Below are 15,976 nucleotides of genomic sequence, written 5' to 3' on the forward strand. Positions count from 1 at the left end.
CAGGGCTGAAGGACCAGACGCTCCAGTAATCCTGTTTCCATACTCATTTAATTAACTCCACGTAGATTCTCATAAGTGAACATTAACCACTCACAATGACATCTTTTTCACTTTGCAGTAATGTCATGTTTAGTAGGGAGGCTTTCTTTGGATCAAGCGTCACCAGAAAACTTAGGTACATGCATCTGAATAACAACCAAATCTTTTTTATATACTGCATGCCGTTCTTGCCTGCGATATCTATCTCCTCCTTTATTTTAATTTTTGAATAGCCATTTTTACTACAGTAGTTTATCAAACCCAAAAGTGGAGAAGGGATGGAAGTGGGAGGGCGTTGTCTAGCATGGAACATGCAAATTCAATTTTCAGCATAAATGTCTAATATATATTATAAAGTAGGGATGAGGAAGCTTTTTTTTACAGCTTGGGGGCCACATTTCATTTTGGACAACCGCCTGAGGCCACACGCTGTGGTGGGCGGAGCCATGGGCAGAAAGTGGGTGGAGCAATGGAGTGTTACCTTTGTCACAGTACAGTGGTACCTCGGGTTACATACACTTCAGGTTACAGACTCCGCTAACACAGAAATAGTGCTTCAGGTTAAGAACTTTGCTTCAGGATGAGAACAGAAATCGTGCTCCACTGGCGCAGTAGTGGCAGGAGGCCCCATTAGCTAAAGTGGTGCTTCAGGTTAAGAACAGTTTCAGGTTAAGTACGGACCTCCAGAATGAATTAAGTACTTAACCTGAGGTACCACTGTATCTTTCTTTACTTCTTTTTTAAAAAAACAATTTGTGCACACCGCTGAACTACAGCTGTCTCTAACCAGTGTGCAAGAAATGCAATACAGAAGAGGAAAAGTTAGAATTGCAAAACCAGACTTCAATTAAAGTGTTTGCTGGAATAATAATAATAAAAAAATCAGTAGATGCCAGAAGTTCAACAGGGAGGGAACCTGTCCAATCTCAGGTGGAAGGGAGTTCCATAAAATTGGGCTAACAATACCGGACACACAGCTCCTGGTAGCTATGAGCCATGCATCCGAACCATGGGAGACCAGGGTTCAAATCCCCACTCATCCATGAAGCCAGTCACTCACGCTTAGGCTAACCTACCTTACAGGGTTGTTGTGAGGATAAATGGGGGAAAGGAGAACTCTCTACACCACCTTGAGCTCCTTGGATGAAAGGTGGGATATCAATTCATTCATTCATTAAATGGGGAGGGGTGATGTGAAGCCCAGAAGGTGCTCCCCCCCCCCCCGATTATTGCACCCACATGGGAAGCAAGATGTAGCACAACACACGCAGGCAATCTGTCCTCACTCCCTACTGCTAGGGCAGCTCCCAAGTAAAATATTTCCCTTGCTGTGTTGCATGTGAAGGCATAAGATTCTCTGGGAGAGAAGGAATCTCCTCGTCTCCTTCTCCTCCAGCCTGCAACTTCTAGCGCAGAGAAGGAGGTGATGAACTGGCCGGTTTCATCTCTCTCCCCACCCAACCCAGATTGCATTATGAACTGCAGGACAATGCTTCCTTTCCTTACCTTCAGAATCATGGTGGGACTTGAGGTGAGCAAACCTGGAAGAAAACTGGATTCTGTTGTAGAACATCAACTGCCATTGAGGAATTTGGAAATTTTGAAGGAGAGCAGTCTAGCTCATGATGGGATAGGTTTGGAAGGAAGGATAGGATATATGATTTATTAATTATCCTTCCTCTTACTCACTTGAGGAATACTAGAGTCTAGTTTAGCAGATACTGAAATGCACAAGGGTTGATGTATCCCCTTTTCCTTGTCTCCTGCTCATTTTGACCCACCTTAGTAGAAAGGGCTGTGGCTCAATGGTAGAGTGCTTGCCTTGCATGCAGAAGCCCCAGGTTCTGTCCTTGACATCCTTAGGTAGGGCTGAGAGCAGTCAATGTCTGAAATTCTAGACCAGCTGCTGGTGGTTGTCATAGAACAGGGATAGGAACCTGCAGCTCTCCAGACGTTGCTGGACTTCAACGCACATGCCAAACACTACTAAACCTTAGGTTACGTTACTAGGACTTCAACGCACATCAGCCCCAACCAGAATGGCCTAACGGTCTTGAGTGATGAGAATTGTCTTCCCACAGCATTGTGAAGGCCATAGGTTCTCCATCCTTGATGCAGATAATACTGAGCTAGAGGGACCGATGCTACCTCAGCTTCTTAGGTTCCTTTACTTACCCTTTCCTTAGTTCCCTCTGCTGCCTCCATCTCTTTTCTTAGCCTCCCTGGATTCCCTTTTCTCCCTTTAGATACAAGTCTTAATACACTGGAGGTAATTTTTGGAGTCCACCAGAAGCTGATGTAACATAGGTATTTCATTCTACACCATTCTACACTTGTGGGTGCCAATCCAATTTGCAAACTTTAAGTGGAATGGGTTTCTCCTTGATTTCTTTCCTGGGTAGTGTTACAGATCTGCCAAATTCAGTCCATTGTCTTCTGCCTCTCAGTTTTCCATTGTCACCTCTTCCACCCTTTCCAGCAAAGCAGTTCAGAAAGAGCAGGCAAACAGACCTTCAGATGTTGAGTTGTGTTACTTTGAGGCATGGTTTCTTTGGAGTCAGGGATGCTGACATTGTTGGACTACAACTCCCATCATGCTTCACCATTGGCCACGCCATCTGAGGTTGGTGGGAGCTGGGGTTAAAAAGCGTCAGGGGGCCACAAGTTCCCCACACTTGGCTTAGTGGTTGTCCTGGGCTTCCAGAGCATTGTGTAAGTCCGTCTTACGTGTTTTTGATATCACTACCAAACAATACGTAGCTTGGTGGAGCTGAGTTCAGCCATGTTGATACATACATCTTTCTAATGTAGTAAAAATCAGAGCAAGCATGGTTGTCTTGTGTTTACAGTGTTAAGGCTGCAAAATCTAAGAATATAACTGCTATATTTTTGTTCAGTTTTTATTGGTCTTTTACCCCTCCTCCTGCAAAAAAAAAAAAAAGGCTGATATATGGAGGAAGAGGCATGCTTTGCTCTGCCATTTGTTATTTAATTATTTGGTTATGAACTGCAGAATCAGACAATGAACAGGGGAGTGTCTGGTTTGCATGCTGAGAAGGAATTGCATTCAGCTGCTGCATGAGTCGTTCCAAAGGCTTATTCAAGTTCCGTTCTGCTTACACATTGGAGGCAAAAGTTTGACCTCCGCTATCCTTCCCATTAACTTTCAGATATTCAATAATATTCAAATGCTTTGTGGAGAAGCTTCCGCTGAAGACCTTGCAATGTTTATTCTAAAGAACTTAAGTAAAGGCTGGATCATGGCTTGTCATTATGAGAGGAAGTCTGCACAACCCTTCGGCTAACTTACACGCCCTCCTTTGTGCACATGAGATTCTGCTTTCACTTTGAATCTGCCACAGTTCCTTGTTATGTCCAAACTCGGGAAACTGTGGTATGTTTTAATTGTGATTAGTTTAAACAAATGAGGATATCAAACTATATAGTTTGATAACTTGTCCTGCCCCATTTGGACATTGTGCTATTTGTTCTATTTCCCCCTGGTCCCTGTATTTACAACTGTTTTAATTTTCTCTGGGTTAATCTGTTCACAATTTAACAAGCCTGAATATCTATTAGCATGCATCGACTGGCTGTTCCTACATAAGATAACTAATTCTGCTTAGGCCAGTTCTTCTCAGAATAAGACCCCCCCCCCCCCGACTCTGGCTCTATTCTCTTCCTCTTTGACTTGGCCTGGAGGTCCTAGTCTAGTATTGTCTTTTCATCTTATCCATAGAGACTTTATCTCATTCAGATTTAACCCTCCATCTATACTTCTACAGCCAAGTATTTTTATCACTTGCATTTACATTTGCTGTTCAAGCTGTGTTCAAGTTCAAGGGTGGTTTACACGAAAGCGTGGCATGGATATAAGCTTATCTGGCTGGAGGAACACCCAGCCCAATGTGGGTCAGAACACAGTTAAGTAACCACAGTTAAAACAAACCACAGTTCCATGTGCACATGTGTAACATGGAACTGTAGTAAGTTCAAAAATGAAAGTGGAAACCCAGTTCCCTCCTGTGCACTAAGGACAAGGGTGTTACATGACATGGTCATTCATGTCATGTACAAAAGATGATCTAGTGGAGGGGTAGTCAATGTGTTGCCCTCTCGATGCCGCAGGACTACAACTCCCATCATCCCTGACCGTCGGCCGTGTTGGCTAGGGCTGATGGGAGTTGGAGTCCAACAACCTCTGCAGGGCACCATGATGGCTACTCCTGATCTCATATAATGGCTAAGAGCAGTACAGACATTCTGGTGAGCTCAGGGTCAATGCTAAAAAATTGAGTTCATCTTTAGTATTGTGTGGCAAAACATGTCCATGGCCTGGTGACACTGTGCTCTTCATTTCACTGTCCTCTGCCCTGCATCATTTTTGTGCACACTAACTGGTGAACCCACTTCTCTCACCTTAGCCTCTGCTCTCCAGGGGTAATACTAGCATTATTAGGGATAATGATATTGTGCCATTTTACAGGATTGCTCTACAGTTTACTGGAAATGACCTGTGGGTTGGGTTTTGATAGCAACTAGGCAGCCATCTAGGGCACAGACCTCAGAGGGGTGCAGTCCTGACCTTTGAGGGGCAAAGTTTTATACAGTTTCTTTTTAAAAAATATACATTCCTGATAATATTTTACTTTTATTTTATATTTTGAAGACTTTTATCATTTCTACAAGACATCTGTTTTTGAAAATCGAATTTAGCATATATATATTTTGGGGGGATGTGCAAGTATTTAACCTTACCTAGGATGCAAAATAGCTTTGCCTGGGCCACAAACAGCCTGGTGCCAGCACTGGGGATATTCCAAATGCAATATCATTGCCAAGTATTGTTGTCATTATTATTTAAATATCTGAAATTGTTAATGCAGACTATGCTTAATGCGTGCCTACAATTGATTATCTGTCTTTTTAGGATCTGGGGCATCTAGGACTAAAACATCTCAGAACTGGCACATCCCCACTGTTTATTTGAATGGAGTTGTGTGAATCGATGTCTCTTCTCTGCATTTGCTCTGCACCGTTCATATATTGCTGATTTTCTTCCATTGGCTTTCTGACATGATGGCGCAACCATATTGTTCAAAACCTTATTTTGTTCATGCATTATGTTTTCTACCTTTTGGGGGCAGACTGTTGCACATATTCCTTTTTTCCAATTACTACCTGGTTCGCGGTGAACTGAGTTGCCTTGAACATGTCTAAGACCCATGATTGACTCCAGTGCCATCACACATTTGCCCAGTTGTAAAAACCTTGTTTGCAGAAAAACATGGTGGAATTAGAGTCCGGTTTGGAATTCTCCATGCTGCAGGACTCCATGTACAGCATCCATTTGCACAGTGATCATGAGAGAGGATCACATAATCCTCAAGAGTCAAAACTATTGTCTTGACATCCAAATTAACAATCCCAGATCCAGTACAGTGGTTGTATGAGCCTAAAACAGGATGAATGCTCTGAATCATAGCTTGTGTGTTTATGGTGGAACCACAGGGTCTGCTGAAGCTGAACCATCCCACTGAACCAATTTCACTAGACCTCCCAAGTTGCCTTCTAGAATCCCATGCAGATTGTTACCAGGCCTTGCAGTGGGCATGTGGGAAAGGCAAGTACCGTCTGGAAATGTCACTTAGGCCCCTCAAATGTTCCGTACAAATTAGCAACATACCCCACTGCAAACAATTGTGGAGAATGACACACATTGGAAGCATTGGCCGCATGTGTGCAGAGACCTAATACGGCACATTTGGACTTATTGAAGCCCCCTGGATCCAACCACATATACAAATCTAGGCCCAGGACCAGCCCAAGAACTTTTGCTGCCCCAAAATGACTGGACTGGGGTCAAATTCTTGTCATGCACCTGAGGCAGTCATAGACCACTTAGTCATGCTTCACCCCAAACAACCCTGGGAACTAGCCTGCTAAAGGTGCTGGGAATTGCAGCTTCATTGAGGGGTAAGCTACAGTTTCCAAGATTATTTGGGGGAAGCCATGACAAAGTGGTATAGGAATGCTTTAAATGTAGGTGTGACCTGCTTCATTGAATACTGGTGATAGAGCAATGTCATCTACAGAGGCAGCAGGCCCTTTTAGGGGGCCTTGTAGGCAGGGGCAGAGGAAGGGGGTGCGATGGGTGCAGGCCACCCCGGTTGTCACTACTGAGGGGGTGACAAAATGCCGGGTGGCACTCACCACAGGGCCTGGGAGAGACGCGGTGGCTCAGGCACACGCAGGTTCTGTGCTGCCCAAAAGGTCCACCCACTGCCACCCCCAGCTGAGTGGGAGGAGGCAGGCAGACTCTGGAGGTCCCGCAGTGTGGCCCACCCCTATGGGCAGCTTACTCCACCCTCGCCCCTATAGCCAGCTCACCCTATTCCTGGGCATGCTGCCCTAGGCACCCGAGCGGCTTCCTCCGCTGCTGCTGCTTGTAGGACACAATTCTGTCCTCCCACAGAGGGGAATGGGGCTTAGGAGAGACAGCCAAGGGCTACTACTGCTTCACAACACCTGCCATCTCAGGCTGTCCCCTCATTTGGCCTAACGGCAGGGCTGGTCCGATCTACAATTGAGATGGCCATTTTCCAGCCCATCTTGTCAATTACCAGGGATGTCTCAAGTACCGTCCAGTATGGACAGAATATTCTGCTCTGTTGGCCAGGCTCCTAGTATTTATACCAGGCCTCCTAGTCAATCCAGAAGCTTCAAGCTACCAACCCATCAAAGAAAAACACCCCTCTTCCCTTTCTTCTGCATCCAAATGAGGCTCCCAGACTTTTGGACTAGTCAGCTAAGTCAGCTTCAGCTCATGCAGTTTTCAGTTCCATCCCAGAATCCCCGAGTTTTGAGAACAATTGCTGCTTTGTCCAGAAGGTACACATTCCACTGCAAATTACAGTTGGCTCACCATTCGACAGCATCCTCACTGCTCATGCATTTTGATTGACAAACTGGAATTTTGTCCTTCCCACAGCATTCTTTGGAAGTGCCTTCCCAGTGCCACACGGGGGTGCTGAGTGACTGGATTTGTTAATGTTGGTGGACTGGAATCACATTATGTATGGCAGATCAAAAATTCCAACCGGTGGATTTATTTAACCCTGGTGGGGTAAACTAGTGGGATTGCTTAGCAAATGAAGTTTCATTGTTTGCAGGAATCCTTGCTGAAACACACCACGATTCATTTGTTCAAAGAAAATACTAGCACTGCAAGTTCAGCCAATAAATATGTGTGATTAATTCTTCAGTAGGGTGAGTGTGATGTTGGGTGGTCCATTGATGGCATTTTATTTGAAGACCTATGAAAACATTGATCTGTGGGTTTATACAGTCAGCTGCCACATGGTCCTTAATACTATCCTTCATGCATATGTTTGCTTGGGATGTAACGCATTAGGAGCACCTTGAAATGTAGGTCTGTGTGAGAGTAAGGGGGAAAATGATCCCTTTTCCTTATTTTTTTAGCCAAAAGCTGGGTCTCTTGGATCGGGTTCGTGGTACCAATACTAAAGGAAAGCTATTTACCCCTCTGAATGTAGATGCAATTGAAGAAAGTCCTTCTAAAGAACCTAAGACTGTTGCCTTGAATAATAGGGAGCGTTTTCGCACTGCATTCCGAATGAAAGCTTATGCATTCTGGCAAAGCTCCGAAGGTAAAAGGTTCACATTGATTTCTGTTTTAATTTTCCTAGGCTATTTCACCGATCACTCTCTCCATTTTCTGAGTCCCTTTGGCTGGAGTTGAAATTGAATGTTGCACAAATGCATAATCTGAATTTTCAGTTGAGAGTCTCTCTCTCTCTCTCTCTCTCTCTCCCCCCCCCCCCCGCTGAAGTTTCAATTAGGAGGACATTTTCAAAACAGCAAAATCTTACTTGTTGTCCGAACAAAGTTTGATCACGAGCCCTGTTTGTTTGCTTATTATCACTTTGTTGAATATTTAGATCTTGGAATGAAATTTGGTGCACACATTCGGGACACGATTTTGCACTTCAGGTTTTAAAAACTAGTTTGACCCATATAACCATTTTAAAAGGGAGGGAGGTGAACTATGAGAAAACACACCTCACAAAACAGTACCTTCCTTGACTCTTAAGACATTGCAGTTAAAGGTGGTGTGTTCATTTATGAACTTTCGCATTTTTCAGGGAATCCATAGCTCAATTCACACACACATTTCCAAGAGTGTCAGAAAAGGCATACACGACAGTGTTCAATGTTTGCCCTGAAGACAGAGAAAAGGAAATGAGAAGTAATGTGCACATTCAGCTCAAACCCCCCCCCCATATTTTGGAGTAGTAGTGGCCAACATCGATTCTACCTTGTGAATTTGGTACACATATGGTTTGGTCCTTGAGGTGCTTTCTTTTGCTCCCAGGTTAATTCATGTGAATACTGCCAGGTAATATGAAGAATGTTAATGTGTGTCAGAAATCCTGCTCAGCCACACATTAGGTTGGGTCCTCAGGGCTATCAGGTTGTTGTTTTTATTTTCATTAGATATTTTGTGGTTTTATATCTTGATTTTATTATGTGAACCGCCCTGAGCCCCCTGGGTACAGGGTGGTATATAAATCCAATAAACAACAACAACAACAACAACAACTTAATGGGGACTAATACTTTAAGCATGGTTTTATTCAGGCAACACAGCTAATTAACAAGTGTCAAAAGAGCAGGGTTTTGTTTTGTTTTGTTTTGTTTTAGCTAAAGAAGAATGCACGATGAACTGTTAAATTCAAGAGAACTAGTTTCTGACTTCTACATTTTTGACCTGGATAAATTTGAGAGCCACGGTTTTGATGGGTGGTAACTATGGGTTTGGGCAAAGACTTCCACTTGTACAAAGGAATATCATCTTCCTCTCCTCCTGTGGGCACCCCAGATCTGGTCTGGTCTGGGGGTTCCACCAGTCCTCCGGAGAATATTTTTTTGGAGGGGGGAGCATGGGGAGAGAACATTGGAATTTTCCATTGTGTGTGCAGAAATCTTGTGCTACTGGGACATTTTCAATGGATACAACCCAATAATACGAGAATTTAGCTGGTACTGTAGGAGCAGCTCCACTTTGCTCTGAACTCTTCTGCATCTGCCCTTCCTTCATGTGGATTCTTCACTCACCTTTTAGATGCTGGAAGTGGGGATCCTCTGGCAGAAGACAGAGGGTACAGCAATGAACTCCTCATTGAAGACATGATCCCCACGCTGAAAGTGGTCATTCGAGCTGTCAGGTAAAGTCTGTGCTTGTTGTCCTCTTTTTGCCTCAGTTTAAAATATTGGACCCTGTAAACCCAACCTTTGTGATGACTGCAACTAGGGGAAAACTTGGTTTTTCTCATTTTCCCAGTCTCAAGATGCATTTAGAGATGGGGAAATGCATTGCAAAATTCAGAGAAGTGCAAATCTCAATGAGTGGCTGTGTTTCGGTTTGCAAGTTGTTTTGGGAAATGCTGCTGTACCTTAGTTTTATGGGTTTTTTAGAATAACAGCATTATTTTTAATAACGGCATTATGATATTGGCAGTTTTATTTCCAATTGTAGCTATTTAGAGCAGCCCGGTACCTTCCATATGTTATTGGCTATACCTCCTGCTATGTATGCCAATTGGTCACGTTGACTGGGGCTGATGGGCATTGGAGGTGAGCCATCGTGGCAAAGGCTAAGCAAAGGCTGATATTTAAACACAGATACATATGCAATCCCTTCCTCTATGAGAATGGCGGGAACTAGCTAAGGGAAACCCCAGCAATAAACACTCTCTCCTTGTACCAGAATACTACAGTTCCGCCTCTATAAGAAGCGATTCAAGGAGACCTTGAGGCCTTATGATGTAAAGGATGTGATAGAGCAATATTCAGCAGGACACCTTGACATGCTTACCAGGATCAAATACCTTCAAGCGAGGTAAGTGGCTCTGCTGCCAGCAGTGTGCTAAAGGTGTAAAGATGTTCAGCTGGCAAGGACTGGCCCAGAATTTCACAGTATGGATTAGAAGACTGTTTGGGGTTGCCAACCCATGCACCAGTGACGGCTGTAGGAGATATTCAGAAGTCACCACTTTGTACAGAAAACCCTGCCCACATTTTGGAAGGTGCTTAAACTCACACGTCCTCTGTCTGGCAAGGGAGGAAGGCAGAGGTATATGCACACCAATTCCCACATACATCATGTCACTATGCAGTAAAGAAACTAAAGTTAAGATACTGACAGGAATATTATCGGAGAAACCATAAACTTGTTAATGTCTGTAAAATAAACTTTTTTGTGTGTGTTCACTTTTAACAACTGTCTGGACTCTGTTTACCAGAGAGTAACTGGTTGGTGGCAGCGGGGAAGCAAGCACAGGGATCAATACACCGTTAAACCTCTGGGGACCCTGTGTGATCACTACATCCCCCCTCAAAAAAAACCCATAACCAAATAGGAGCTAAAGCTATTGATGTATTTGGAAGATTTATAGCACACCTTTTGATCTTAGAATGTAGCTGGGGCCACTTGCGAACAATGAACGAATTACACCCGTTTCATTATGTCCTCTTATTGTCTTCTTTCAGAATAGATATGATTTTTGCACCTGGACCTCCGTCCACTCCCAAGCATAAGAAATCCCAGAAAGGAGGAACCTTTCCTTACCCTTCACAGCAGTCTCCAAGGTGAAATTCCTCTGTGCACAGCTTGTTGAGAATAGACGACTGTCCAACAACACCTAGAGAGCCAGTGTTGCCCATCCCTGCTGTAGATTTTACAAAAACCACAACCACCAAAACTATTACGTGAACCCTTGGAAAACCTGACCATTTCTGGAGCTGGAGGTGGCAAAAGAGGGAGATCCCCGGCCGCGCCCCCGTTAAATAGGTCAGGCCACGCCCCCAGAGCCAGCCAATTGGCTGGCCAGGGGGTGATGTGCCCGGGGATTCCCCCAATCACGTTGGGACTGGGAGCGTGAAGCCCGCAACCCCACCTCCTCTGGAAGGCGGAAGTGGCTTTCTAAGCTAAGCCAAAGAATGTTTGCACATACTTAGAAAGACACAACAGACATACGAACTATTAACAGAGGCTGATTGAAAGGGGGCAGGCAAAGCTAGAACAGTAAGTCGTACAGAGGTGCATCGATCAGCCTCATTTGTGGATGGGCCTTTTGGTTCACAGGAGCACTTCATTATATAACATCTTGTAGCACCTTCATAATTCTATCATGGTGCCTCCTGCCACACAATTTGGGAATCATTGAGTTGGCCATTCTGTTCTTCTTTTCAAAGGAGGACATGGTAAGCATTAATCGCGCAACATCTCAGCAGCCTCAGCACCGCTCAGTCCAAAAACCACATGCAACTCATTCAGGTTTCTGTGCTGCTCTTGCTGTGTGGCCAAGGAAGCACCTATAGAATGCACTGTCAAGCATATCAGTTGTCATAGCACCACAGACAGCTCCTCCTGAGCAGCATGCTCTGATGGGGTCTTGGAGCCTTTTGACTCCAGTCCATCTCTCCTATGTTCCGCCTCCTTTGTTGGAGAATTGCAGGTGCTTAAAGGGCCAGTCCCCTGGCCTGGAGGAGGCCACTTCTCCTTCATCCAATGGCCTTCCACCATGTCACATAAGACTGGTGAGCTAGTGTGGGAGGCACTTAATTCCTTGGGCCCAGAAGAAGTGGAAATATGAGTGAAAACAACAGCAAAGGTTTTGCCTAAACTAGAGCCTTCTTTGCTTTTAGGAATGATCCGTATGTAGCCAAAGCATCAACAGTAGATCCTGAAGACCAAAGTATGATGGGCAAATTTGTCAGAGTCGAAAGACAGGTAAGGAATTCTCAGCTCTTCCCAAGTTTTCCCTATAACACCCACTTATAACATATAACATTCCTATAGCAATATATATATATGTATAACATGCTTATAATGATGGGATTTTGTATATCTATTTTGTACTGGTGACCATCTTTTTTGCTACAGTTGGCTGCAGAAGATGTGGAAAGGCTTAGGTGGAGACTCCATACTTCCTTGAAGTTTGTGTTGCGTTTGCATCTGGCCTCAGTGATGCGCTGCTTTCCAGATGCACTGTTGGTCTAGCACTTGAAAGCAAAAATGGCTTCCCTCTGCCATACATGAAATACCACTCTCCTGACTGAACATGCTTACAGATTCCAAATGGCTAAAGAGAGCTATTGTTAGGGGGGCATGTACACAAACTCTTGGTACAAACTTGCTCCAAGAGAAGATGTAGAAACTATAGGTGAAAGCTCCTCCCTCCATCACAGCCTAACATGAAAACTCTGGGGGAAAGGGCTTATCTTCTGCGGTGGAGCACATGTTTTAGCTGATTCTGTGAAATCATCCTGTTTAAAACCATAGAGAGTGGCTTCAAGTCAGTGTAGACTGTGGCTAGTCTGGCCCTGTAGATCAAGTGTGGGGAGCTGAATTACAACTCCTATCATCCTTGGTCATTGGCCATGCTTGCTGGCACTGATGGGAGTTGTAGTTGAGCAAGATCTGGGGGGCCAGTGGTTCCCCACCCCTGGTGTAGAAGTTGCTGGGCTACAACTCCCACCATCCTTGACTGTTGGCCATGCTGACTGAGGCTGATGGGAACTGGAGTTCCAACAAAATCTGGAGGGTCACAGGTTTCCTTGCCCGCTGTCCTTGGTGGGGACCATGATCAGCTAGAAAGAACAATGGTTCCCTTCTGCATACGATTGGACTGCCAATTGTTCTTTGTCCTCCAGTCTGATGGGCTCTTTTCTTTCAGGTCCATGACATGGGGAAGAAATTGGATTTTTTGGTCGATATGCACATGCAGCATATGGAGCATCTCCAAGTCCAAGTGTGCCCTTCAAAAGAAACTGTGTCCCCAGCAGAGGATAACAGATATTCTGAACTGAGGTCCATCATTTACAAATATTCTGAGCCTTCTATTCATGAAATGCCTCCGAGTTTCCACCATGTACCGGTGAACAAAGTCCCTCCTTTTGGCTTCTCGACGCAGGGCTGCGACGTTGGCCCGCTCTCGTTGCCGTTAGGCGGTCAGAACTCCGGTAGGTGGCAGGCCATGCCGTTCTCAACTTCGTACGCTGAAAGGCCGACGGTTTTGCCTATACTCACCTTCATTGACCCCCACGTTTCCTACCGTTCCCCACCAGGAGACCTCCAGAGCCCCCACTCAGACAGAATCTCTTCCAGGCAGAAACATAGCCTGACGAGAGACAGTGACACTCCCTTATCCCTCCTCTCTGTCAACCACGAGGAACTTGAACGATCGCCTAGCGGGTTCAGCATCTCCCAAGACAAGGATGACTTCCTTTTCGGGTCGAACGGGGGCTCAAGCTGGATGAAGGAGAAGCGCTACTTGGCCGAGGGCGAAACGGACACGGATACTGACCCTTTTACCCCAAGTGGTTCCATGCCTCTTTCTTCGACAGGGGAGGGCTTCTCTGATTCAGTATGGACTCCGAGCAAGCCAGTTTAAAAATTATCCAGTGGGGGTGGGTTGGGGTGGGGTTGGAGTCACTGGCTGGCTTCTTCTCATAATGTAAACATAAACTTTGTATATCTCACTATACACACCCAAAGCTTCCTAGCTCATAAACCAACACACACACACACACACAAATTTCACCAATGGCTGCAATGCATGCTGGTATTAGTGGTAGTCATCCTGCACCATTTCATACGGTCGGCTTAATGCGGTTTTCTTCATGCTGCCAAAACTAAGCGGTTTAGTTTTGAGCAATGGTTGTGCATGACTTTACACTATAAATGGTACAGATAATTTCTTCTGTGATTTTAAATAACAAAAAAAACAAAAACAACCCATAGCAAAAATGGATGTTCTTCGGTATACCGAGGGCCGGGTCAACTCTGGGCACAAAAAGATATCCTAACAGTGGCACATGCTACATTTTTGTAAGCAGAGCAAAACCAAACACTAGGTTACAGAGCAATGCCCTTTTCAATATATATATGTGTGTGTATGTCTGTGGAATATTCCACCCTCCCATCCTGTCTTTCTGTACGTCGGTTTTCCAGTTTGCCGGCATCATTGTAATTCATTCTGTTCATCCAAATTTCCTTTGTCATATCCTGTTTAAAAAAGGAACCCTGAGGATCTTTTAGTCCAACACCGTGCAAAATAGGAATCAGACCTAAAGAATACCTGACAGATGTTTACCCAACCTTTGTTTAAAAACCTCAAATGAAGGAGATCCCAGCAACTTCCGAAGGAGTCCGTTTCGCTGTGGAACAGCTCTTACTGCCCCTTTTGATAACTGAACATTCTTCATGCCCCTTCTGGTAAAAGAAGTTATATATATATATATAATCATAGTGTAGGCACACTTTTCAATGAGAATTACATGTGTCCTAGCACTCTGTGGAAGCCTTCCTATCACCATGAGAGCATCCATCTCACTAAACTTGGTGGGTTTCTGACTCCTTAAATTCCATTAATTTAAACAGGATTTTTAAGTGACCAAGGTTGCATTCATGTGGCACTTTATTCCATTTTCTTTTAAAAAAATCAATATATATTTTAATTAAATTTCCAATTTTTTTTGCAAATTGACTTCAAATTAAATATTGACATTGTTCATGTATGGACTTCTCACCCACACCTCCAAAATGTATTTATCCAAACCTTTCCCCCCCTGCATTATCTATCAAACCCTTATCTACTACAGAAATCCCTCTAATACAATTACTTCATCATTTTTATTCCGTTGCTCCAATCTCAAATCCTGCCTGCGATTTCATTTGCAGCATTGTTTTTTTCCAAATGATCCCCCAAAGACCTCCATTCTCCTATTTAAAAAAATCCATCATTTGATCTCTTAATATTGCTGTCAGCTTTGCCGTTACCTCATATAGTCCATTACTTCTTAAAGCCATTCCTCCTTCGTTGGAAATGTCTCTTCTTTCCATTTTTGTGCATATAGCATTCTGGCTGCCGTTGTCACATATAAATTACTTTATTCCATTTTCAGAACTTTTCCCTAACTGTTAAGCTCTGCATTGTATTTGAGCTTTCACGCAATGTGAAAACTACTTTTGGAACTATTACGAAATTATAGTGCAAGGTTAATGCTCATTTCCATATTATTTGCTCCCAGGTAGTATATAATATGGAAATGAGTGCTAAATTGTGCTATTGTCCCATTATGTTCCACTACAGTTTCAGAGGTGGCTTTTGCATTGTGCGAAAGCTCAAATATACAGGCAACTCTCCTTTTACGTTCTGAGTGAAATCCCACATGTTTGGGAAACCATCGAAAAAGCCTGCAAGCACCACAATCACTCCCTCCAAACATCCTTGCTCAAACTCCCAATTCTCCCAAACCCTCCAAGTGTCCCTATTTTCCAAGGATGTCCCTAATCTAGAGAAGCTATCCCAGATTCTGATTTGATCCCAGAATGGCCCACTTTTCCTTAGCATGTCCCTATTTTCATTGGATAAATATGAGAGGGGATAGTGTTATCCAACCTGCGAGCCATCATGAAGGCAGGCCTGTATAGGGAAGGCTTTTTAAAAGATGTTGAATGTTTCATTATATTTTTATATATGTTAGAGGACACAGGTGGCGCTGTGGGTTAAACCACAGAGCCTAGGACTTGCTGATCAAAAGGTCGGCGGTTCGAATGCCTGCAACGGGGTGAGCTCCTGTTGCTCAGTCCCAGCTCCTGCCCACCTAGCAGTTTGAAAGCACGTCAAAGTGCAAGTAGATAAATAGGTACCACTCCGGCGGGAAGGTAAACGGTGTTTCCGTGCGCTGTTCTGGTTCGCCAGAAGCAGCTAAGTCATGCTGGCCACATGACCCGGAAGCTGTATGCCGGCTCCCTTGGCCAATAAAGCTAGATGAGCGCCGCAACCCCCGAGTCATCCGCGACTGGACCTAATGATCAGGGGCCCCTTTACCTTTAACCTATATATGT

The 15,976-nt window shown here is 44.3% G+C and overlaps 1 protein-coding gene across 2 annotated transcripts in view; it reads left to right on the forward strand.

Annotated features, from left to right (window-relative positions):
- The window catches only part of KCNQ3 (potassium voltage-gated channel subfamily Q member 3), a 162,261-nt gene extending 147,446 nt beyond the window's left edge, over positions 1-14,815 (forward strand). Inside the window, exons 10-17 of one of the 2 annotated variants that reach the window (XM_083749085.1) lie at positions 119-175; positions 7,522-7,709; positions 9,185-9,287; positions 9,830-9,961; positions 10,612-10,710; positions 11,770-11,854; positions 12,801-14,277; positions 14,349-14,815. In XM_083749085.1, coding sequence (XP_083605211.1) covers positions 119-175; positions 7,522-7,709; positions 9,185-9,287; positions 9,830-9,961; positions 10,612-10,710; positions 11,770-11,854; positions 12,801-13,517 — 1,381 coding nt within the window. In that variant the 3' untranslated portion in view covers positions 13,518-14,277; positions 14,349-14,815. The remainder of the gene's footprint in view (positions 1-118; positions 176-7,521; positions 7,710-9,184; positions 9,288-9,829; positions 9,962-10,611; positions 10,711-11,769; positions 11,855-12,800; positions 14,278-14,348) is intronic. The other variant, XM_083749086.1, reaches the window with a different exon arrangement.
- The last annotated feature ends 1,161 nt before the right edge of the window (positions 14,816-15,976 follow it).

Source organism: Podarcis gaigeae (genome assembly GCF_964106915.1).
Source record: "Podarcis gaigeae genome assembly, chromosome: 7".
Lineage (NCBI taxonomy): Eukaryota > Metazoa > Chordata > Lepidosauria > Squamata > Lacertidae > Podarcis > Podarcis gaigeae.